General features: G+C 39.9%; 1 protein-coding gene across 1 annotated transcript in view; it reads right to left on the reverse strand.

The window, feature by feature from the left end:
- si:dkey-215k6.1 (transmembrane protein 132C) overlaps positions 1-23,758 on the reverse strand; it is a 246,350-nt gene that overhangs the window by 141,817 nt on the left and 80,775 nt on the right. Inside the window, exons 2-3 of the mRNA XM_061038479.1 lie at positions 19,714-20,132; positions 18,176-18,753 (exon numbers count right to left, since the gene is read on the reverse strand). Coding sequence (XP_060894462.1) covers positions 18,176-18,753; positions 19,714-20,132 — 997 coding nt within the window. The remainder of the gene's footprint in view (positions 1-18,175; positions 18,754-19,713; positions 20,133-23,758) is intronic.

Below are 23,758 nucleotides of genomic sequence, written 5' to 3' on the forward strand. Positions count from 1 at the left end.
AAGTTTTAACATCTGCCTTTTCCAAGGACGTGCTTTCGGTGTTTTTTGAAAGACCATATGGAGCAGTTTTTGTCCACAAAGGTTTGTTTTGGTGTAAACAGAAGAAGCGCTAGATAGTTACCTCAGCTGTGATACCCTGTAATTGCAGCCTCGCACACAAACAAAACAGCACGACAAAAAAGGCTGACAATTCAGTCACCGAAAAAACACAAAAGTAAAGTCATCACAAAAAAATCGACAAGTGTGATGCCTGGGAACCACAAGATTAATGACAACCATCAAAGATACACATTGGTATTCATATAATAACTTTCAAACAGGCCGTTCAGATGTTTAAAGTCAGGCTTTTTATTTTTTAGAAAAGCGTTTGTGAAAAGCGTTTGTGACACTTTCTATCTCATTTCTTAAACATCCCCTGGAAAGCTCATTAAACAGGCCATTCTCTGTGATCCAATCCGCCTCTGTTGTTTCGTCTATTCTCCGCTGGAACAGTCCTGATCATCCCTCCCTCCCTCCCACGTGCCACCTCCATGCAGGAGGACTCATTATGCCGACCAACTCTGCCTCTATCTCTCTTATCACTCTCCACTGGAGTACTCATTACTGTCTCTTGCCCCTCTCTTCTCTGTTTCTCTGACTCTCTGTTCCTTTATGTCTTAATCTCTGTCTAATAACACACAAACACACACACACACACACACACACACACACACACACACACACACACACACACACACACACACACACACACACACACACTGCACAGCCAATTTTGTTCTCTCAAAGAGCTTTTTTTTTTTAAATACCAGTTTTATTATCATTTTGGGAAGAGGTAAAGAATGTTTTTATGATAACTTTTTAGTTAAATACACATTTAGAGGTAGAAGATAATTTGGGCATCAACTTACTGGAGGTAATAAACGCTGCTGATATTTATCTTTCTAATATTTTGCCAGTGACGGCCAGGAAGCAGTTAACAAGGACATGGAAAGAACAACATCCACCTACACTTAAATTATGCATACATTATACAGGTACATGAAATCTAAAGATCAGTAAATGGGCAACCCCCAGAGTCTTCTTCATTTTTCTTCACCAGTGCTACTTTTGAACTATTTTGCAACAGGCATTGTTTTCTTGTTATTGCAACTCATGCTGCTGCTTTTCACTTCCATTTTCAATCATCGCTTGAAATCAGTGCAACAGCTTACATTTTTACTTTGTGTATGTAAAGGCCCTACGGAGGAGAAGGACTCTGCAAAGTGATTGTTAGCAGCCAACAGCTGCACCCAATGACACATGTAATGGGTTTTCATAGAGATGGATATGCTCGCTATGTAAAACCTTGAGGATAATTTTTGGCTTCTTGCACCCACTCTGCACCACTGTTGAGGGTGGACCTGTAGGGAGGCATCTCTAATGCTTCACTTAAGCCAGACATGGCCCTGATGACCCCCGATGTTCTAAAAAACAAGAAGCAGTGCTGCTTTCTCCCCTACATGCTGATTTTTCAGACATCACTTCAGCAGTCTGTTTAGTGTTGTTCCCTCTGACCTAAAGCAATTAACTGGCATTATATCAGCCTTTACTTCACACTGGCACAGATCAAGCATGGTGTTTTGAATCAGCCAAGCAGCAAATTCATTGGCTGGAAGCTGATGTTTCTTTTATTACAAACTGCTTTCCTTCCGAATAAGGACGTTTAGTCCCTTCATGCAATGCTTGCTGCTCTGAAATGTATAAAAAAGGACCCATACATATACTGTTTGCTTCGGATATTGCACAATGCACTTAATACAAAAAAACAGAAAAGATTAAAGGAGTGAAGGTAATTTCTTAAACCAATGGGATATGGGAGACATTTAGTTGTTATACTATGAATTTTGATAAATCAATATTTATTTATCTATTTGTTTATTTGACAGGGACAGTGAACAGACAATTAGCTGTACCAGAGTTAGCTATAAGCTAATTTACATCTGTAGAGACAGAGACAACGTCTATGTGAAGAAACAAAACATACACTAACAACATCTTCACAACAGTAAGACCGTACACAACCACTGAACAATGGCATTACACTAGTCCACAGTGAAATTCATACATTATATTAAAACAATCATAGGCTAAGAGCACTTGACCTTAAAAACTACAATAAAAAAAACACAATATAAAATGATCTTCATTGAATTTTCCAGGTCCCATGGAACTAGAGATGTAAAAATGAGCATGTGAAGGACTCATACATCTTAGTGGACTTTCTAAAAACATTATTTACCTCAGCAACAGCAGTTCACTGTAACACATTTAAATTTGGGTTTATTAAGACGCTGTTCTGGAGTGATTTACTGTATCATATGGACCTTTTTAATAAGCACAATTGAATTATGAAATGTTTGTCAGCGGAATAAAACCAACAATATGGGCAATGGTGGACACCATTTGATGTTTGATGTTAATTTTGGGCGTTGACTTATCTTTTAGAAAACTCTTCCTTTTGATAGCTTCGAACTATCGAAAGGAACTCTAATCTCCAACAACTTTCCTCTGAATTTTACAAACAACCTGAACCTGAATAAGTTAAGCAAGCTCATCCAATCAGGTGTAGGGATAAAAAGAGTGTAAATGATGCCTTCAAAGACCTCAAGAGGAATTTGTGGACAAGTGACAGAGAAGTGTATGTTACTGCTAGATACATTACACAATAAGATCTTTTTGTGTGTGCGTGTGTGCGTGTGTGCGTGTGTGCGTGTGTGTGTGTGTGCGTGTGTGTGTGTGTGTGTGTGCGTGCGTGTGTGTGTGTGTGTGTGTGTGCCTGTGTAAGGAATCTTTGCGGGTCGTATTCCATGGGCAGATAAAGATGAGTCCTTCTGCGTGGATGTTCGGAAACTAATCACAAGATGACTACTTTAATTAATTAGCCGACTGTACACCACACATATTAAACACAAATTAGGAGAGATGGAGAGAGAGAGGGGGGAGAGAGAGAGGGGGGAAGAGAAGGATAAATAGCCAAAGAAATGATGAGAAATTAGGGGGAAACCGTTATAATAAGACAAAAGAAAAATGAAGTTATGGATTACATGGAGAAATTAAGGATTTGGAAACAGCTTTCATTTTCAAATGTTTCTTTCCTGTTTCTCTTTTACCTGTTCAAACACCATCCATTTGCATCCACATGCATTCCCCTTCTTTTGCATTTTTCACTACACAGTTTTCTCCTTTTCTCCTCTTTCTCTAAGGGATTAAGATAGAAGACAAAAGACCCAGGAGCTGTGTGCCTGTTCTTGTAGAGTTACCATCATTTTTCCCATGTATGTCATTTGTCTTTTGTTGGTGCATGTACTGCACATAAATACACGTGGCTGTGTGCCATTCACATGTTCCTGAGAGACGGATGTACACGCACAATGAGACACAGTGTGCATTCATATGTGTGTTTATGTCTATAGGGATCGGCTTATAAAACAGAACTGAATTTACCTTTAAAAGTGAAGAAAAAATAGGGACTCAAACCACAAAGCACACTTTTATGAAAGACACAGTTTGTGTGTTTGAAAGTGAATCATCTGCGACGTTCTTTGAGTCCTCCTATGATTAGAAAAGATGGGGGTTTATGCATGGAGACAAAAAAAGGTGGCAGAAAATAGACATAAGACTAGAAGCAGTGTGCCTTTGTTTTCCCAGCAAGCTGCTCAACAGACAAAGGTGTTAAACATAGGGATATAAAATGTTAAATCCCTACCCATGGCCCAAACTGCTGGTCATGGAAGAACTTTGCCTTCTTAAATTCATAAAACCCCTTAAGCACTTCTTTTTAAGCTACTGTGAGATACATTTGGCTTGTGGACAATGCTGTACCTTATATCTCGTCGCTGATTTAATCCTTTAAAATGTGTGAAAGTTAATGCATCAAATACATCGCACTCAAGTAGTGTTAGTCAATCTTTATTCTGATGGGCTTGTTTGCTTTTTTAGACCACAAAGGAGCATTAATAATAATTTCAGATTTTTTCATGTACAAATAAAAAACCCTCTGAGGAGCTTTTACTAATATTCCCTGACTTTTAAAACAAAAACTGTCCTTACCAAACCTTAATGCCATACCTTAAGGTTCAATGAAAAGAGAGAGTAGTGTATAGGCAAAGAAATGGGACATTGGAAGAGGATGAAAGGAAAGACAAAAAATGATACAGGCGAGTAGAAGTGGAGATTTTGCTATGAATAATGGCTCATTCATCAGTGCTAATTCGCTAGGCTAATGTTCTCACTGAGCTTAATGGGGAGATTAGCCGGGCAAATTAGTACTGATAAACGAGCATACATGAGGCATGGTGGTCAATCATGGAGCAAGCTATGTACTCGTAGCGTACCTTAGCAATGAGAAGCATCTGTTCTAAATTAGATTTTAGTTCAAGTTCAACAATAAACTGCCCCTCATGGCCGAACTGCCTCGCAATATACTTGATCATAATAGATGGGGATACAAACAGGAGCATCCATTAGAATAATCAACATTAAGTACGTTGACAGTAAACACGAATAAAATGAGGCAATGGGGGTCGAGTGAAAGTGGGTTGCAATTGAGATTGACAGCATTCTCTGCATTGTTTTATTTTAATAAGCAGCTGAACTTTGACTTTGGATAATACTATGCTAATGAAGTCCCTTTGAGCTTACCTCAAATAGTCATTGATATAGTGGGTTGGGAACCGGAGGGTCGCCGGTTCACATCTCTCCATTAGTGCATGTCCATAGGATCCTGCATGTGTACATGTCAGCCTATGTGTGTGTTGCATGACTCATTAACAGAGTGTAAAAACAGAATGATCTAATAAAGTAAATCTTCTTCTTACTAATATGTGCGTCACTATATATAAAATGATGCTACAATTTGTACATACCCAATCAACTACTACGCAACAGGAACTTTGACCAGAAGGGTACAGTACCCAACGAAATGAATCAGAAAGACTTGTTTGATTTGTTTGGTGGTCTGACAGATGCATAGATTGTGGCTGCTGTATTGGATGGGTTTTCTAATTCACCATGGCCTCTCAAAAACTCACATCTATTCAAATTGCAAAAAGCTTATGTTTTTGTTGTTTTTAGATAATACTGATTAACGTTTACTGTGCCCACCTCTGGTAAGACACATTTCTGGTGTTTCCTTGACTCAAACATCAACATCCACTCACACACTCTGAAACCAAGGGCTTCAGAGGTTCTTTAATTCCTTCATTAATAAGTAACTTAATCATTAAAGTTTCATGCGTCAAGGTGATGCTCTTATCCAGAGTGACTTGAGAATGAGTGCAACAGTTGACTAAGCTTGAATTTCCGAGATCACAACATTACAAGCAACTAGTAGATAACAAGGGTCAGAGCAACAGTGCTCTGTGTCAGAACATCCCTTCCACCTTAAAAAGGTTGTGTAACACGAAGACATTCAAAAAGAATTAAAGAAACAATGTCTGGAATTGAGAGCTCCATGACGAATTTATGAATTGTGTTTGAAGGTCCAACAAACTGTATCTAATCTACAAGGCTGTAACATGTCTGGAATGACGAATAACAGCCTTATTTTCAGGTTGACATCTTTGGAGATTACACGGCTCTGAGTGGAAGTCATACACATCACTGGGCAGGGTTGATAAGAAATCTCCAGGACAGATTAGTAGAACTGCAAGCACTCATCCATCACTTTATTTCTCGGATCTCCTGCCTGATATTGCAGCTTCTTCCTTGCTGAGATATTTGAGGGACATACGTCAATACAGCCAAGACACATAAAAGAAAGTTTCTCCAGGCGGATTTTTGACTACTTCACAGGACCTGCAATTTCAGCAACAACACGTAGACGATTACTGTCGTGGTAGGTGAGCAATCATATGTGTCGAAAAATATCTGCACAGTTCTGATGGTGTTCACTGGCTCAGTAGGTACATCCACCAGCCATTCAATAGATGAATTCCAACTGAACTTGGAGACATTTACACTTGAATGGGCACAAATACGATTATTATGTGTGTGTGTGTGTGTGGGGGGGGGGGGGGGGGAGATAGTCACAATTTGCGTTCTTTAATTTGCTAACGAAATGTCTGAAAGTTCTGAGGGACAAGTTTTTGAAGACAGATCTTTTACAAAAAAAATAATGGGGAGTGAAATACAGCTATAGCCAAATATGTTAAAATACTGCTATTTTGAAGCCAATTACTGTGACTTAGAATATAGATGATGATAATAATTAAACCTTGAACCTCAATAGAATAGGCTTCATTTACTAAATAATACATCCAGGAAAAGATTGGATCACATACTAGCATGAATGTTAATGAATGCCCAGTGTTCTATGCACATAAACTGTATTGCACTCTTCTCTCATTATCAAAGCCAGCAAAGTCACACCCACACACATAACGGCACACAGAGAGAGAAAACAGTATTATATCTAGCCTCCGGAGGCTGTTTATAGAGCTCCCTGCAGTGTAGAAGTGAATAGGAAGATGTACTCAAAAAGGAGGCACCACAGCGAATTGCAAGTTTACCAAAGCAAGAAGCACATGCCTGTTAGAAAATGGACTGAAAATCAAATATATTTAGTTAATTTATTGAGCAGATGAACAAGCTATGACAGAAATTCTCGAAGTAATTATTCATTCTGCAACAATGAAGGACAACAAAGAGGACATTCATTCAAACTATAGAATCCAATCTGGTGATCAAAAGAAGCTTGCAAGATAAAGGTCCATTTTTAAAAAAAAGCATGTTTTTCTGTGGAGTCACACTGTTGCACAGTACACATACAGTTAGGCTACAGTCGGCCTATATTAGACCAGGAAAGCTGTTTATTAAAATATTCTAAATATGTTGGACAGCAGAATGGCATGGGCAATAAATAGAGAATAATGTTCGCAAAGGTCAACCTTTTTTACTTTCCGTGTTAGACTTTCTGTTGAGTTTCAACAGAATCTTTATTTTGATATTCAAATGTTAAGACTGTCCTATACAGGTACTATATGTCTGGCCATGTCTTGAACTAAAATTCACACTTATATTTACGATATGAGATGGTGAGATATTAGTGTCGACACAATGGACGCAGATCAGAGCTATAGGACCGCAACTCCAAGTGCGCTATGGGCTCAGTGACACATTTTGTTTGCTTCATGCGTCACTGCGCAGCTTTTATTGGAATAAACGTGGCTCTGCCTCCAATGCTGTATCCATCCTATAATACATCTGTGATCCCATGCCAAGAGAATAAAAAAAGCTTGAGTTTAGGTTCCAGGGTGAAAAAGGCTGCAGTTATGAGTCCTCTGCTAGTGAAAATATCAAATGGTTTTCCCCCAGCTTGTTAAAATAAACAAACCCAAACTCCTTTCCCAAACCCTGGAGTGTCTTAAAGGTAAATGCTCAAACAAACACACAGATTAACACACAAACATGCACCGCTTGGTTTAAAACGTGCTCCTCCAAGCAACTGGTGCATCCCCAGCCCAGAGGAATGCATAGAGGCTTGTTTCTAAATGGGGCTCCTCCATCCTGCAACGAGGAGCGAAACGAAAGGGAAACACAATAACCGTCCAGGCATTTGCATATGAAGCATCCCAAAATTAGCCTTGGGAGACCCAGACACAAAGAGTGATAGAATGCAAAGAAAGGAAGAAAACAGACAGAATTGGTTGGGATTTTGAAAAACAGGGATCGACAGCTTAACGGCCGTGTGTGCATGTGAGGATCACTGTCATTTCAATGAAAGTTCAAAGACCAAAAATGTTTCACAACTTTTCAAAAACACGTGCGTATTAATTACAATTTTAGCGATAATGTCAATCATTTTGCATTTCTACCCTTCCTTCTCTCCAACTCTGCTCTTCTGATGGTTTCCTCATTTTCTCCACCTCTTCCATCTCTGCCTCTGTCTGTTTCTCCCATACTCACACTGAGCCCAAAAAAACACACAAACAGCAGCTCTATCCCGACGTTGATGGCTGTCACCTTTGTGTACTCAGCCTCTTTCAGGAGCCAGCAATGCAAATAACACCCTTATGAATATTCATGACGGATTTGAGATGGAGAGAGAGAGAGAATGCGAAAGAGAAAACGGGAGAAAGGAGAGGGAAGAGAGGGAGTTTTGATGGGTGAAGTGAAGGTTAGAGAGGAGAGAAAGAAGAATGCTGCAGAAAGAATGACAGTGCAGACTGGATTAAGAGAATAAACAGAGACAGAGTTACTGTTTGGGTCAAAAACAGAAATAGGAGGGGTGTTTGTGTGTGTAGGTGCAGGTGTGTGTTTGTGCAGTGTTAACCCATACACCCCACTTAGTGATAGACAGTTTACTGTAGCTTTGCTGACTTCTCAAGGGAATAGCAGAAAGAGGTTTTAGTAATGCCAGTTAAATTTTCAGTATAGTAATGTAAAAGAGGCAATTGTGACATACTTCAAACCTTTTTTTAAGCCTTGAAAATGATTGAGGTTTCTCTCATTTACCGTGATGTTGAGATACAAAGAAAAGGATGCTTCTCAGTTAAAACAATTGCACACTGTGGTAAAGTGGTTTGAGATCATTGTCTTAATTTGTGCAAGAGAAACACGAGTGTCAATCTTCAGAGTGTGTTGTAAATTATTCCATATTTTGGAGCGAAAAAGCTTAATGAGGATTTTCCCGAGATCTGATAAAAACCCGCAGGACTTGAAGCAAAAGACGTAGAAGTAGTCAAGTTCAGCAGAAATGTTAAAAAAGATGGCGTACGTCCAATAAGAGATTTATAAATAAACAGTATGTTTATAATGTCCACATGCCAGTGAAGACCAACCAACTTTGTTATACAGATTACAATTATGAGGGTTATAGGGGTCTCTGGTTAAGATTCAAAGAGCGGAGTGATAAACTTAGTCCAGGGTTTCAAGAGTGGAAGCAGAGGCATGTCTATAGATAATATCGCCATAATCGAGGACTGACATAAAGACTGCTTCAACAACACTTTTCCTACAATGAAGAGGAAAGATAGATCTGTTGCTGTACAGTAAGCCAAGTTTCTGTTAAAGTTTGCCAGTGAGATTATTCACATGATGCTTAAATGTAAATGATTTGTCCAGCCAAATGCCAAGATATTTATACACTGTGACCCTCTCAACACTGCTGCCACTGAGTGTGGATAACTGTAGACTGTTAAAATCCATATCTCTGGCTTTGGTGAAGATCATGTACTTGGTTTTGCTGACATTAAGGACCAGTCTTAAGCTGATGAATGCATCCTGAAGAGTATTAAAAGCAAATTGCAGTTTCTCTACAGCAAGCTGTACTGAGTCAGCAGATCAATGTAGTACAATATCATCAGCGTAATGATGAATATTACAGTCCATTGTAGACGAAACAATATTTTAAAGAGGTCATATTATGCCCTTTTTAGGGTTCGTATATTTAATCTATGTACCTACTAAAGTATGTTCACAATAGCTAAAGTTAGAAAAAAGTGTCTGTTTTCATGTACTGCCGCTCCATGCACCGGCTCGCTTCTGACTCTCTCTCTAAGGCTCTGAAGCGCCCACGTTCAGAGTCCCCACGTGTGCCAAGTCTGATCTGATTGGTCGGCCCTGCCGTAATTGGTCAGTCGCTCGGCACGGTTCTCGGAAATGTGGAAATGTGCTCCGAGGAGAGCAAAAACATTAGCACCTTAGCACTACTGTGCTACTGCAGGCTACGGCATATTGTGGGCGTGCTACAGAAGTTAACGGGCGTGCAACATGAGCTGCTGGGTTTGCCACAACGAGCCAATGGGCTTAGATCAGTGATCTCACACTGACAAGACGTCACACCGGCAAATTTTTTTCGAGGGGGGCTAGAACCGAGCGTTACATGCAGCTAATGCTGCAGCTAACAGGAGGACGTAGGAGAAGCTGCGTTTCCGCGGACTTTGAATTTTTGCACATAGATGTGCCTAAACATGCACAGGATACATGGAAAACACACTAAAGAGCATATAAAACCAGAAAAAGCATAATATGACCCCTTTAACATAGATTGCAAATACGGTAGGGCCCAGAACTGACCCCTGGAACATACTGAAAGGTTCTATCAAAGACAGTAAAACCTAATGCCTTTCAGTGGCCTTCCTTGATAAGATATGTTATTTTTTTACACTCTGAAATAAATTGAGAAATAATTCCAACACTTACCCGACTACTTAATGAACAGTCCATTTATGAACTTCAGTTAGGCCACCCCTCACAAAAGCATCAAAAGTATTAAAGAAAAAACATGTATCAATATAATTTGACATATTCATTAAGTTTTTGTTTGCACATTTGTTATTTTTAGCCTCATTAGCATTGTCTTTTCATCCATTTTTTATCTGTATATATTTCTGTGCTGCGCACAACTGAAAAATGCTTGACTAAACAATCCTGTGTGTTTAATTAAAAGTGTGTTTATTTCTCTTTCCATTGCCACTCTAATAAAAAGTGTTGTTGTGTCTTTACACCCACTAAACAAACCTTATACCAACAAAAAATTAATTTGATCACTTACTCAAATTTAAAAACTTTACAGGTATGCCTGTTCTACTTCCTTTTTTGGATAACCTCGCAAATATAAAAGTCATTTTTGCTGTTATCTCACTGATAATGATGATGATCATGATCTCAAAATAAGGCCTACTGGAGAGCTGATACTTTACTGTTAATGTGTAGCACTTTTGAGGCGGTAGCTTGTCTGTTGAGAACAGCTGTTAGATGTCTGTACAAAATGGCATTGTTTTGGTTTTAATGGTACACCGTTCTTAAAGGAATGACCTCAGGTGGCGGGAGTTCATTCTCAGTGGGATGAGCATTTATCTAACAAAGTCATCTGCTTTGATGTGGATATAGTGAATATTAAATAATGACAGCTGTTTGTTCTGGATGGACAGTCTGAGCAGCAAGAATATGCGTGTGCTTGGTGAATAAAGAGATGATAATTAGAAAGTTATTTTTTTATATATATTGGTGTATTTCTCTGTTATGATGATTACATGTTGATTCTTATTTCATTGACTACTCTCTGCTCCCTGTGTTGTATTTTACCACATTGAGTTTAAATACAAAAAATATACTCTTGGTCCCTGTATGGATAAATGTAAAAGCAGCATGCAAGAACATATTTTAAAAGAATGATAGAGCTGTGAGACACACTGAGAGAGGCAGACATATGTGTATGTGACTTTCTGCTGTACTGGATCCAATTTAACACATTGGGTGATAATTTGCAGCGCTGCTTTTGTAGGAGCAGAGCTTGAAATAGAAGAAGAAAAAAAGACAAAGAAATGATCTCTGATCCAACGGCTGTGGAAGATTTCCCTGTGAGAATATGACACAAAGAAGAAGACAGTCGCAGACATAAAAAGAAACAATGACACAGAGAGATACTGCACAGGAAAAAAAAAGGACAGACAGGGAGTCACTTACATTTTCACCACCTCGTATACAACGACTATGCAATCAGTTTTCTCCAGAATATCTTTCACCTCGTCGGTAAGGGGAAAATGCAGGTGATCAAAGCTAAAATCTGATGTAATTTTTCTTTGTTGCTGTCCAATAGAACAATCTTTTTTATGAACTATTGAGATGAATAACACATTTGACTGACTTTACTTTAGAATTTGGCAAATAAATGACCAAAACCTCTAACAGAACTTTTCTGCCCTCCTAAAAATGTCCAGACATTGTCCAAATGTTCGCCAATATGTTGCCCTGACTTATTTTTGCAAGATTGCTGTTAAAACGTCTGCATGAATTTGAGGTGACCAAATGTGAGAATGCAGAAGAAGAAAGTAATAACAAAAGCAGCTAGCTAAACTAACAAGTCAAATCAACAAAGTGGGCCTGTTGTATGTGTTTTTCAGGAGGCTTTCAGCTCCAGCTCTTTGCCTGTTACAAGGTCGACCGAAAGTTCATTTGAGATAGCATTTCCAATATGGCTTCAAAAGTCTGCTTCAGACACCAATAGGTGATGTCCATGTTTTATACAGTCTGGCTCTTACTGAGCTAGTGTGCTGTCAAACTGACTGGTTTTTCATTTACAGATAAAAGAAGCAAACTATAAGACACAGAAGTGCTACAATCACACAGTCACTTCATGAATTACTTTTTAATATGTTAGTACCATGAAGGTTACTTTGGAAACTAGCTGGCAGTTCATTTATCTGCTTCATCCAAGCTGAAAGAAATCCATGTAATGCTCGTTTTATCTTTTGTGCCTTTTCAAGATTGCATGAAATGCATTCGTCAGTTAGAAAGATTTGACACAAAGAGCAGCAGAGAACCAAGACCACTAACAGAAAAAAGAAACACAAAGAAAAGAGAGACTGAACCAAGGAAACACACAAAGGCAATGAAAACCACACATCACACACCGTGTGTACACAACCAAAAAACACTAGTATTCTGGCAAATGATAAATATGAAACACACGCTATAAACTGCAGAAAGTCAGAAAAATATGTAGATCAGGAAGTATGCAAGAACATAAGTCCCCAAAAATGTGTACGGTTGCATAAACACTTCTACAAAAACAGTCAGAAAAACAATTGATTCCACCTCCTTGTTGGAGAAAAGGGCATCTGAGGTAAAATCGATGGCAGATCTCGTGGAATAAAGGCATCCTGGGCATACTGAGCATGTGTGTGTGTGTGCGTGTGTGTGTGTGTGTTTGGGGACACATAGGGGGAAAGTGTGTGTGTGTGTGTGTGTGTGTGTGTGTGTGTGTGTGTGTGTGTGTGTGTGTGTGTGTGTGTGTGTGTGTGTGTGTGTGTGCGTGTGTGTGTGCGTGTGTGTGTGTGTGTTTGGGGACACATAGGGGGAAAGTGTGTGTGTGTGTGTGTGTGTGTGTGTGTGTGTGTGTGTGTGTGTGTGTGTGTGTGTGTGTGTGTGTGTGTGTGTGCGTGTGTGTGTGCGTGTGTGTGTGTGTGTGTGTGTGTGTGCGTGTGTGTGTATGTGAGGTGTAACCACAACAGAGGACTAGCTGTCCCTTAGAAATACATCTCCCCTCTGATCCCAGGAAAAATCCACTAATCCCTACACCCGACACACACACATACACACACACAAACACACACACACATACACACAAACACACACGCACACACAGAGGAATGGGACAATGAATACAGGCCGCATATGAATTCACACACCTGAAACAAATGACTTTTATAAAACCTGTCACATAAAAACTGATGGAGTGAGAGAAAATAGAGGAAAAGAAGAGCAAACACAAGCAGAGAGAAGACATATTTGCCTTTCTATGATGGCTGACTCTCTATCTCTTTAAGCAGTGTATCTCACACCCATACACACACAGACACACAGACGCTGAACATTTTTCCCCACATCAGTAATCATCTTGCTAATTAACTAACCAAACAACGATTGCACACAGTTCAAGACGACAGCTTTATAACGAGGGAGATACTAATCACTTTGACCCTCGTTCTGTCAACATTCCCACTGCTGCAAAGAGCTGAAATGCTCGACTAAACACAGATTGTAGGACTCAAACTTCTATGGAGAGGATTTGAACACCGTGTTAAAGAGATTTGGCTGAATGCACAGTGAACTGGAGCTGCCTGGAACACAGATTCATCATCGAGCTTTGCCCTCTTTTCTGCCTTTTGAAGTTAAAAGTGAGGGTGTGGTGATTAGTGGGCAGATAAGGGATAATTAATCTGTGTCTTTTGTTTTACTTCCCAGCAAGAGCTTTCTGCTGAACTGAAATAAGATTATTGCACGAAAATGGAAGGTTTGAGGTTTGCCTCATGTTTTCTTATTTGCTATATCATAGAAATTCAACAAATAGCGGCAAGTTGAAATCAAAACCAAATTTCAAATCAACATGTTAGCGGAGTGGTTTGCGCTGATGCCTCACAAGAAGATGGCACAGGGTTCAAATCCAGGCAGGGGCCAACGCTTCTACATGAGGCAGGAGTAACTCAGTCTATAGGGACCGGAGCCAGTTCACCGGTTCAGACCACATGCGGTATACTCCTTGAGTGCCGAGGTGCCTTTGACCCAGAACTTCCGCCGTGTGCATTGCTCTCTATACAGTACCCTCCCTCTGACATCTCTTCCTTAATGGAGCTCAACGTAAGTTCAAGCATGAAGACTGGTTATATTCTCTCACACATTTATTCAACTTAGCCACTCCCTCTCTACCACGTCCTCCTTCTCCCTGCTATGGTGATCAGCTGATTTGGGGCGTTTAGTCTTTAAGTTTTAATCCAACCCGACTCTGCCACAACCTCTCTCAAAGAATCGTCCTTCCGCGGTCAAATTTTTAAATCTGTTCTCTCTCTTCCACAGTCAGTTTGTCATTTTGAGTGCGATCGCTGCAAGTCTCTCCTGATTGAAATGCATGTGTCTTGTTTGTGCTTTCGAGCCTATGTGTGTGTGAAGAGTGTCTCAAAATAACAGAGTGAAGAAGTTGTAATTTCCCTTGGGATTAATAAAGTGTATAGAGTTTAAAAAAAAAAACAACTATAAAATATGCACGTTTTGTCTTTCAGGATGTTTCAAGCAGTATATACAGCTTGAAATATATTTCAGTTAATAGGAAATGTGACTTGATTATATGCATTTCCAACCTTCACGTGTGGTAAACTGGCAACATGGCAGGAACTTCTTTGTTTGAAATCTGTTTTAATACAAGAAAAATGCATCTTATCTTTTGTAGCTGTAAAAATGATGTAACATGTGGTGCTAATGGACTCTTAAATAATAGACAAATAACCTTTTTATAATAAAACAAAAATCTATGTGAAAAACATAATACGCAAAAAACATCTTTTGTGTCTTCATTTCTAACTGGAGGGCCTCTCTTTTTTAAACTCTCCTCTTTTCCTTTTAAAGCGAATCTTGGCTTTTCAACACAGAGCGAGGGAGTCCTTTTAAGTTTGGCCCATTATCTTTGGCTTCGTATTAATATCTAAGCCTGAGTAGCAGTGTCAAAAAGCAATTACAGACTCATCGAGCTCATGTCTCATATGTCTGTTGTGTTCTGTCAGCCGTAAACATGTTTAATTGTCTAACAGTATCATTTTCACTCACAGTCTGTGACACTGGCAGTAGATCTGTAATAAGTCTGGAGTCACAGACTGCAATTAGAGTGAATATGCCAGTCAGAGAAACGTTTTAGATTTTTAGTTTTTATTCCTGTGCAAGCATTTACTTTACACTTATTTAAGTTTTTAATCACTTTTTTTCTTACAGATATCTGGATATTTCCTTTGTAAATGATGTCATGGGGTAGAAGCCAAATGAAAAAATAGAAACATCCTCCACAGGTTGCAGCACAGTGCAGTAGTTGTCTACAGATGGGTAGTCTGATCTCGAAGTGACAAAAGCAGTGTGTATGGTTATGTGAGACTACGAGCCCTGTGACAGGTGATACAGCGAAGATGCCCGATCCAATTTGGCAAATGTGTGTCGCCAGGAGCCCTCTGTCCTTCCATGTCTACCTCTTGCTCTAAAGTGAGGATGAGATGTGAGTTCAGGATGTTTTTCCCTTCTCTTATTTCTACTTTTAACCATCTCTCCTATTATGGTATCTTTTTTTGTCTTTTTTCTGTTTTCTTGTTTGTATTTACATGTCCTCTTTCTCCTTTTCTTTCTGACTCTGTCTGTCTCCCTCCGTGCCCCTCCATCTCAGCAGCAGTTTATCATAATCACATCACTTCAATGTGATGGAGCACACTTAAGGCTTATTATGTCTCTCTCCACCTTAGTGCTCTCTCTCTCTCTCTCTCTCTCACACACACACACACACACACACACACACACACACACACACACACACACACACACACACACACACACACACACACACACACACACACACACACACACACACACACACACACACACACGAATACAGGAATGAGATACACTAAAGCCTGATTACATGTCAGACTGTGCTTCTAACATTGGAGATTATCCACAGAACTGTATGCTAGGGCAGAGTGCAAGACCCCACCCCCAACCTCCCACACAAATACAAAATAATACACACACACACACACACACACACACACACACACACACACACACACACACACACACACACACACACACACACACACACACACACACACGGTCTGAAACAGATATAAACTGCAAAAAACAATGAAAAAAATAACAGAATAAAGACTCCAAGAGACAAATGAAAATGATGTCATACAAAAAGGGAGGGGGATATTTTTCTTCCACTATCTTTTGATACATTCAGGTATATTGTGCACACACTCAAACAGACACACACAGCAGGGGTGTTGTACAACAAGGACAGAGACAAAGTGTCTGTAGGGGGAACCAAAGAGGCCACCTCATGTTTCCTATGTGTGTGTGTGTGTGTGTGTGTGTGTGTGTGTGTGTGCGTGCGTGCGTGTGCGTGCATGTGTGTGCATGTGTGTTCTTCTTACACACACATATTGGAGATATTATGAAGAATAGTGTGTGCGTACATGACAGAGAAAAAGTGAGCCCATCGATGGAGTATTTTCTTTTTTTTTTTTTTTAAACCTGTACAGTTGTGACATTGTGTGTGCATGTGTAGTTGTGTGTGCAAGTTGTGGGTCAGGGGCAGTGCAGTCGAGCCACTTGTTCTTTTTTTCGGTTGTCCTCAGAAAACCTCAGGAATGATTGTGCGCGCACAAAAACACAACTGTGACCCTGTTGCTAATGTTGTGATTGATTTCAGCATGATTACAAATCAGCAGGACACTTTCAGTTGTTTAGATAGTGATTCCCATCCCTTAGAGCCCCTCCTCCTTGTATCTAAGAAAAGCTGAGCCCCCCCACAGGACCCACATGAAAAAAAGTGATACATTGCTTTTGAAAAATGAACTGTCACTGTAGAATCTGAATATGCCTACACACTTTTCTAACAATAAGACCTTAACAATTAAGGTTTTAACATGATTTTATTTAATATGTGCAAATCTAATTTTGACAACCTCAGAGGAGACAGAGCCTCGCACCCCCCGAGATCTCAGTCACCCCCCCCCTTAGGGGGGCCTGGACCCCAGGTTGGGAACTGATGGATGAAAGCTTAAATTAGGCCAATAACAGTGTTTGACCACAGCCCCTTATTGGTTGTCATTTCTACTGCCTTTTAGTTCAGAGTCCAACTGGCAGTTCAACTATCATGTCTGCAGTATGACAAAGAATCACACTAAAATCAAACCAATAAATAAAATAGACTAGCGGTAAACAGACTGCTGCCACATAGAGGATCACTCTGTAGTTATTTTTGCTATCACTGACTTTTGATGCACTGTCCTGGGATGAAAATGTGTGTAACAGTAAATGTAGAAGATAGCTTTAGAGGGCTCTGTATCCATGGTAACACGTGTGATGTCATGAAACATGTTAATATTGTAATTAGTTTTTTGTTGACGTTATACATCAATAATTAAATTAAACTTAATCAGATACTGAGTTGACATGTTTAACAGATTAAAAAAAGGTACAATATAATGACTGTAGTTATGCAATGATGTTGTGTGATGGGATTTTCGATGGATGGGTTATGATAAAACTGCACATCTGTCATTTGTCAGCCTGAAATCCCTGCAGTCAGTGGAATGATGAGGCAGAGATTGGGATGCAGATATGTGTGCTTAGTCAAGATCAGGGGTTGTAAACTTGTTTTCAGCCAGCGAACCAAAAAGAAATGTGTTTCCTGGGATACAAGTGCAGGAAACATATTGCTGCTTACATGAGAAATCATATAGGTGACCTCTTAAGGCACACCTGAGAGCCATTTTAGGAACCATCCCTCAGTTTTCAGATTCCAAGTTCCACTCAAATTTTACGTCTATTCAACCTTCAGTCTCGCTCTGTCATCCTTTCCCTCTCTCTCCTTTCATTTTCTCTGTTTTCTTCTCTCCTCGGCTCAGTCATGAATATTCATGAGGTTGTTATTTGCATCGCTGACTCCTGAAAGCATCTGAGTACACAAAGGTGACAGCCATCAACCTCAGGAGGCGGCAGTGTTGAGAGATGAGAGAGCAAAGGAGGGAGGGAAAAAAATAAATGGAAATGACAGAAAGAGGAATCAGAGAAAAAGATGGAGGAAAATAATAAAAAAAAGGAGATCACAATACCACAAAGAACCAAAGCCAGACAAAATCGATACGCCTACCTCAGTGTAAACTGTTCAGTGTTTGAATCCGTCCTCATGTAGACGCCAAACGCAACTGTCTTGCCAAGTCGAACCGGACTGGGTGGCACCAGAACCTCCACATTCTCATCCAGTCTCAGTTTTTCTCCTTTTGCTGAAACTGGGCCTATCGTCAATCCCACAGAACCAGCTTTCATCATGTCCTGAAGCCCTCCGTCCACTGGAGGGCTCCACTGTCCCCCAAGGCCCAATCCCAGTCTTTCCAGAGGGCTGACGTTTGCACTCTGACCTTTCCACTGCTCATTGACTATGGAGGGACACTCCTGACCAGCCCCGTCCATTGGTATGATTGAGTAATACACATCCACTGAAGGCAGAGTCACTTCAGGAGGTCTTTTTCTCACTTGTGGGGGTGTAAACCAAGCCGGGGGAAGCTCCAGACGGACCACACAGATGCCAGATGGTCCCATGAGGCGGCAGCCCGCCGAGGGTGCTGCTTCACTGGTGTCACGTATGGCCAAGACTCTGACACATGGGAGGAGGGCCGGGGGAGGCGGGTCAGGCTCGTCCCAACGCCTCCCCACTAGGTGAAAGAGTACCTAAAGAAAAGAGAAAAACAAACACGCCGATAAAGCCTATAATGTGGAATGGTGGCCCACTTACAAGATAGCTTTCTTAAAAGTAAAAACAGTAAGGGATACCTTTTTCATCCCTAAACCTTTCAGAGCCGATGTTTAAACATCTGAAATCTGACATGTGTTAAAATGTAAAATAAAAATAATCCTCTAGATAATGAAAACAGTTACCGATACCTTTTCCACTACATAATAAAGAATAAATAACTAAATAAACGCTTTAATTTGCAAATTCTTTAACATATATTAAACTATTTTTTTAAATTAACAATGGATAAAATTATTTTATGTAATGTGAAATGCACTTTTTGTAGTAGTAAACTCAGAATGACTTAAAGAGTTGTTTATTTATTCCTCTTCTAACTGTGTCTTACAATGAATACATGAGCAAATGGATAAAGATATGATAAATTCACATTCATATAAATCCTCTATTATGGGACTGACTTATGAAGGATACATACAGCATACAGTTTTCAGAGGCTTCCCAATACTTCCTGATTAGATTTAAAAGTTTGACTGCATCTTTTTAAATTAATCAATAATCTGGGACAAAGTATAATTTCCAATCTCTTTGAATAAGCATGGTTCTTTGAGATATGGATGCAATCATCTGGTAGTTCCTTCAATCAAAACCAAAGATGTTGAAGCTGCCGTTAGCTACCGGCCTGCAGAAAGATGGAACCAACTTCTAGATGATCTTGTGGCCCAAACGTGGTCACTTTCGAATCTGAGTTCATAACTCTGTAACTCTAAGTCTGTTATTTTTAAGTGCTTCAGATGAAACTTTTCCAACTGCGCCTTTGTTTTGCGGTCCCAGACTTTAGTAGACTAATGACTTATTTCTGCACAGTAACACTTTTTATTTATTTACAACGAGGAACCTGAATGACCATTTCAAGTAAACCATTCAACATCCAGTACCTGTATCCAGGGCCGTGTTGACCCCACTTTGGGCATCACCACCTGACCTTTGACCTTCCAGTTCAGAGTCACATGGTTGGTTGTTGGCAGCAGGTGCGGTGGCGACCCTTGCAGTAGCTCCACTGGGATTGGCTGCTCGATGCTCATGTTTCCATAGCTGCAGTTGACACTGGGCAGGGATTGTGTGGCTGCGACGCCCGCTTCCAGCTGGTGGAGGAAGAAGGGCTCGGTCCGCTGTGATAGGCTGCCGTTTCTCATAACCTCCTGATTGGCTTCCCGCAAGAAGAACGCAGAGTCAGCGCCACTTAGCTGGCATTGGACCGGCAGGTAGGTCGGGAGGGAGGAGGAGAAACGTGGTTGGGAGAAGTCCGGCCCTCCTCCTGGTCCAACTCCTGCTGACCCTGCTTGAATGTCAAACACTGAGGGGAGATAAGGGAAGGTGAGAGGGAGGAGGAGAGGAGGAGAGGAAAAAGAAGAAACATTACAATTTCATAAACATCTCCTTCCTTAAAAACCTTAAAAAAAAAGTCAAAAAAACAGCACGTAAATCCCAGAGTCACTGACCTGTGAAATACATTCTTACAGTACACACGCTGATATAAACACATGCACACATCTATCAGCTTTTACACATAAATTGTTGGATGAATTACAAGCTGCTGACACGACATACACTACAGTACATGGTGTTTCTTCACAGTTTCTCTACAAGGAGCGTAAACACATTGGCTCTTAGCTGTGTATACAAGACTGATCGACTCAGCATCACACAGGGCTCTACATTAATGCATCACTTTTTATCCCCCATTCCAAAAGCATTACAGCAGCATATATCACAAATGACATATTGCTCTTTGGCAGAGTATTTCCATATATTTACATTCACTTTCTATCTACTTCCTGGTGTTTTTTTTTATCAAACATTACACATACAGGAGCTTGGATTCTGGGATTACTGAGATACTGGTGCAGTGCTGTATGTCTGCTGTAAGAGGACCAGCGGTTACAATGACTGCACTGTGTTAGGATGCAGATTTGATCCCTAACCCTTATCCTCTATCACTCGGTATATACAGTATTCTCTGATCAGCATCATATAGTAGTGCAAGGCACTAAAACCTCCAAAAGGATCACTTGTTGTACACTCTTTGTCAGTAAGCTGACATGAGCCAGAGTTGATGATGTAGCTGTCAAATGTGAAATGTTTCTATATAAGTTCCGAAAACCTCTTATAATTAGCTATGAGCTAAGGGCATGAACATTCATGAAGACCCAGCTCTTTGATGAACACCTACGCACTAATTTATATTGATTGGATTGATAATGTTGATGATGATGATGCTGATGATATTGATGTCTTTAATTTTGACTAAAATTAACGATAATTTTGATCGTTGTTTTCTTCCATCTACATCTTCACTTGTGTAGAAGTAACTCTCAGATGTGTGTCACTTTGAAAAAAAAAGTGTCTTCTAAATTAAATTACATTGTAAAATGTGTTTATTTAGCTAATATAATAACTGTATGGCTATTTTGTGTTTGACTAGGTCCCTCTATAATTTATTTAAAGAAATTATTTTACATATTTGAAGCTATCTTTTGTTTCCTTAACAGAACAAGAAGTGAAGTAAAATTTGTTTGACCAGAAGTAAAGTCTTTAAGTATAAGACCGCTGAGAATCACAGCAATGGTTAGTTAGCTAACTTAAAATATCATGTCTGTGAGTTACTGTTAGCTGTTACAGGCCATCCACCAATTTTTTCTCAGGCCACACATGTTTGGGTATTAGACATTTTCAGTGCAGTGTGTTGAACTATGTAAGGTGTTAGCAGCCACCGGCTACAAACCATGTGTGAGGATAAGGTAGAAAGAGGAAGGAAATGGAAAGCATTAAATGGCTACTGCTGCAAAATGTGTCTGAGGGAAAAGTATAGAATGTTGCATTTTATATACAAAAATAGAGAATTTCCATTTTAACACACCAAGGAACCAGTGCTGGCATAAACAAAACACACATACCAAATCCTGTTTGTGGGTAAATGTGTACGTGAGTGTGTGTTTGTCTGTATGGATGTGTATTCATGTGTCCTAGGGTAGCAGAGTGTGAAAATATAATGAGGGTGGGACAGCGTAGCGCTGTCTGGGGCAAGTCATACTGAGGCAACTTCACAAAAAAATAATAGCAGAGAAATAAAGTGATACCTCAGTGCAACATGAATAAGCAGGCTGGTTTGGTTATGGTGCGTGGTCACGTTAGGAGACATTTAGAGGGAGAGAGACAGGCAGAGGGAAAGAGAGGTGAGTGTGCATAAACACAGAGAGACAGTGGAATAAAAGAAAAAGAGTGAGACAGAGGAGGAGGATCTACCAGGGGGAGAAACAAAAAAAGGAGAAAAATAAGGGGAATAATAGAAAAACAATTGTTCAGACCTAGTACTGTTTGTATACACTGGTGTTTTTACTTTATGCAGGATGACTGCTTTCCTTTGCAACAAAGGACACCACCTTTTCAACAGTTGGATTTTTTTGTCCACAAAGAAGCCAAGTTCACTTCTTGGATAAACGGATGTCTTCTGTTAGAAAAGCGTTGGAAAGAAAGGAACGTTTTCTGTTAGAATTTGTAGTTGTTTTTAATGATGTGATATGTTCACTTAGAGTCTAAGAACAAGAAGTGATTATTGAGGGCCAGATCTTTTAGGTAAAGAAAAAGACTAATGGAAAAATGATAAAAGATGTTTTTTTTATATCAATAAAGCTTAAAAGAAATACTGCTTTTTGACTTAATCTGTATCAGAATGAAACATCTAGTAAAGGTGATGTAAAACCCATTAGGATCCCACCTCTGTGTTGCATAAGTTGTCCATATTGTGCACATTTATGCCTGCAGATTGGGGTCACAGGAGGCTCGCACGTAATCTTTTGAGCCAGCCCTCCATATTGAGAGGTTGAATGTAGCCAGCACTGATTTCTTTCAAATGTAGCTTTCTTATTATGTAATGTTGATTGGCAAATGTTACTGGTCATGTGGTCATAACAGACTAGTACATTGAGGTCAGTTATCTTTCTGTATTTTGGCTGATTTCTTTCTTTTCTCATTATAATGGCTGTCCTTGAGGTGTAAGGGATTACATGTGTGTCTGAGTGTGTTTGTGTCCACAGGAGTCCTATGAAGCATATGTCCCCATCCCGTACAGGGATCATGAACAGCTGACAGACACACACACACACACACACACACACACACACACACACACACACACACACACACACACACACACACACACACACACACACACACACACACACACACACACACGCAGAGCTCTTTCATGCAGGCGAAGGTTGACCCTTGAATGAGATCATTATCACTGTATGAAACACTGTATTGCCTTAAGTTTATACAAGACATTTTTTTACTTTATTTACTTATTACCATGGTATTAAGACAGGTCCGTTTTAAAGATCAGGTTTCGTTTTCCTCTTTATTATCTAGCTATTGCAGATACTGTTAACCCTTGGTTACTTATTAGGTAGGGTAATTTGAAAATGTAGGCTAACACTGTGGTCATATTTTTATGTTAACTTAAATAATGGCACTGTGTGTGAAGTATTATTCTCTATGAATATAATTTTAAGAATTTAAAGAAGTCTTGGACAGGCTCAATAGGTGGCGCTATGCAACAACAAGGTTTGGTCCTTTGGAATCTCACATGCAATCACTGATAGGCCATTGGCTACCATTGAACCTGGCATGGTCTGGATTCTCTGGCATCATCGCTTTGGCAACCACAGCCTCAACAGGAGTCCATACCTGCTGTGTCCTGCTGCACAGTGTGTGTGTGTGTGTGTGTGTGTGTGTGTGTGTGTGTGTGTGTGTGTGTGTGTGTGTGTGTGTGTGTGTGTGTGTGTGTGTGTGTGTAAAAGTGCTCATATGAGGGGATTTATGATTTATGTGGGGATGGGCACGCATGGCTAGATGAGTGGAAGTGTTTTTAAGTGATGTGCGTATGTCTTCACGTAAGATCATGAAGGAGGTAAAGTGAAC

Source organism: Labrus mixtus, chromosome 5 (genome assembly GCF_963584025.1).
Source record: "Labrus mixtus chromosome 5, fLabMix1.1, whole genome shotgun sequence".
Classification (NCBI taxonomy): domain Eukaryota; kingdom Metazoa; phylum Chordata; class Actinopteri; order Labriformes; family Labridae; genus Labrus; species Labrus mixtus.